General features: G+C 41.8%; 1 protein-coding gene across 1 annotated transcript in view; it reads left to right on the top strand.

Annotated features, from left to right (window-relative positions):
• Nucleotides 1-2,500, top strand: part of LOC105361650 (protein trachealess-like) — a 253,050-nt gene that overhangs the window by 78,954 nt on the left and 171,596 nt on the right. Inside the window, exon 3 of the mRNA XM_011498900.1 lies at nucleotides 411-458. Within this exon, the coding sequence (XP_011497202.1) occupies nucleotides 411-458 (48 nt within the window). The remainder of the gene's footprint in view (nucleotides 1-410; nucleotides 459-2,500) is intronic.

Genomic DNA, 2,500 nt, shown 5'->3' on the forward strand with positions numbered 1-2,500 from the left:
TGGGGGGGGGGGGGGGGGGGGGGTTGAGATCGGGGGACAGAGGCACCACGTGTGCCCCGAGCCCTACATAATACATAAAGTCGCGGGCGGCTGTGCGCGGCGCGCGAAAAAGCCGAGCGGGGACGAGGCTCGAATTTCCCGGGGACGGCCGCTGGAGGGGCTGCGGTCGTTGCCGAGATCAACCCCTCGGAACCCGAGACCGCCAACGCACTCGATCGCACGCGCTCAACGCGGCTGCGTGTCCGGCAGCTAAGCTCCGCGCGCCCAAAGTTTCGCGCACCCCCGCTCATCCTCGGGATGGACGTGCAGGCGGTCGGATGGCAGATGCCGAGTCTGCTCGCGGGTGCGCATCCCGCGCTTATGCAATTGCATACCAACAGTAACGAACTACATTCGTGGTTTCATTCTAGGAAGCCGTCTATGGACGAGGTCGGCAATCCGAATTCCGTCAACGCTCGGTGAGTACACTGACTTTTCACACTACTGACTTTTACGCTTTCTGTCGCACTCCACGTCCGCGTGTTGGCTTTCTCCTCATCACCCCCTCTCCACCTCACCGTCTGCACTTCCCCCTACCCATTCGACCCTCGCTGCATCGCCACTAGTTCACCGTTTCTCTAGATTATTTTATAGTTGGCAAACATTAATTATTATTAAGCCGCTGTGGTTAAGAAATCGATTTGTTAAAATGCCGTATAGCGGGCGCTGCGCATTATTACATGCACGCGCATTTCTCACGTGAGTTATAAAAAATTTCAATTGTGTGCAAACGATTTTTTACGCGATATACGCTGTTTAGGAAATGCTAACACACGGACTTTTGGAGATTAAACGCTCTTTTAATTTATGCGCTTACTCTGTCAGTCATTCCAGTTCTATCATTACCTCATTTTCTTTAGCTTCTGTTTCTCGTCTCCTTGCATTTATTTCCATTGGCTTTTTTTAATCGCACATTACTATCTGGTGACTGAAACATTTATACTTTGTAATAAATACGTAAAATAGTAAACTAGTTCTACGAGTCTCTGATGAAATTGAGCGGAACGGGATTTAAGATAAAAACAAAACTTCTTGAATGGCTACCGTCGCGCCACACATATTGTTCAACCAACGATATTTTATTTAGGAGAATTATTATTATTATGATTATTAATAATAATTTTTTTTTTTTTTTTTGTTTTATCATATGGCCGTCTCCGTCGAAATATCTATCCGTCAAATTGTCAAATTGTAAAAGTTGTGGGATTTTACGTTCGAGAGCGCGTCATTAATACGTTTGAGACAATATAATAAAAGTGCTATTATAATAACGTTCGAAATTTCGATGACTTTCTTTCTTTCATTGAAGCTTGGGAGCGTCAAAAATAATAATGATCTCCTATTTGGCTCATGTAATATCCATATTTAATAAATCTATTCGATACCTGCTAGAACTCGATTAGCAAAATTAACTTTAATGGACTGTACAATGTTATTCTGATTGTCACTCATTGATAATATAACTTGAACTTTTGTACTTTACTAACAAATATCGGCTACATTGATTCAATTCTAATAGGAGAAATTCTAATAGGAGAAGCTCGTTGTCGGATATGAATATTACATCTTCGTTTCGCTGGTTTCTAAAATATATTTATTTTTGCTAACGATGAACCACCGACACATGAACTCGTTAACATTCATATCCCAATTGGGACGCCTAGTACCTACTACCTCACGTACGTAAATAATATCGTCGAATTAATAATTCTATAAAACAGCATTAAGTTTTGTTTATTTATCTTAGATTAGAATTTTCGTAATTCACGAATGGCAACCAACGATGGAATGATTCATAGCTTATTATAGAGTAATTTATGAAATATTTAAAAATTCCATGAACGATGAAGATTAAAACTAAGCTGCTTAAAAGGTTATAAATAAATCGTAGGTTCGAATGACAAATGAGCACAGGAAGTCCAACTCAATGTTAATTGTCAATCTAAAGAGAATAAGCCCATATGATCGCAAACAAAGTCTCTAGTAAATAACAATATCACAAGTCTTATAAGCATTAGCATAAACTTTCCAGTAACAAATAATGTATTTTTTTTTTTCATTTCTTTTTTTTTTTTTTACCCCTCCCCTCCCCCCACTTGATACGCTCTTACGCCGTGACTCTTAGTTACCCACCATCACTCCCTCTTTATTCTCCCTTATACTTTTCTCGCAGCCAAGCGGCTCGTCTCCTCGCGTAATTTGCATCATTGAAAAACGACAAATTCTGATGAGCCAGAATGTAATGGGGGCTCCTTGGATATAACCGACGAGAGCAAGAAAATAGAGTATAAAATCGAGAAGAGACTCCTCGGAGCGCGCGCCCACAGCGAATCTTATCGGTCGCGATCGCATCTACCCCTCGACCCTTACAGCTTTCCCGTGCTCAACTAAAAGATCGGCAGCCCATCCAGCGCCCCGTAACAATCGAACCCGTAATAGAATCACATTCGTTCTTATTACC

The sequence above is a fragment of the Ceratosolen solmsi genome, unplaced genomic scaffold (genome assembly GCF_000503995.2).
Source record: "Ceratosolen solmsi marchali unplaced genomic scaffold, CerSol_1.0 scaffold30, whole genome shotgun sequence".
NCBI classification, from domain to species: Eukaryota; Metazoa; Arthropoda; class Insecta; order Hymenoptera; family Agaonidae; genus Ceratosolen; species Ceratosolen solmsi.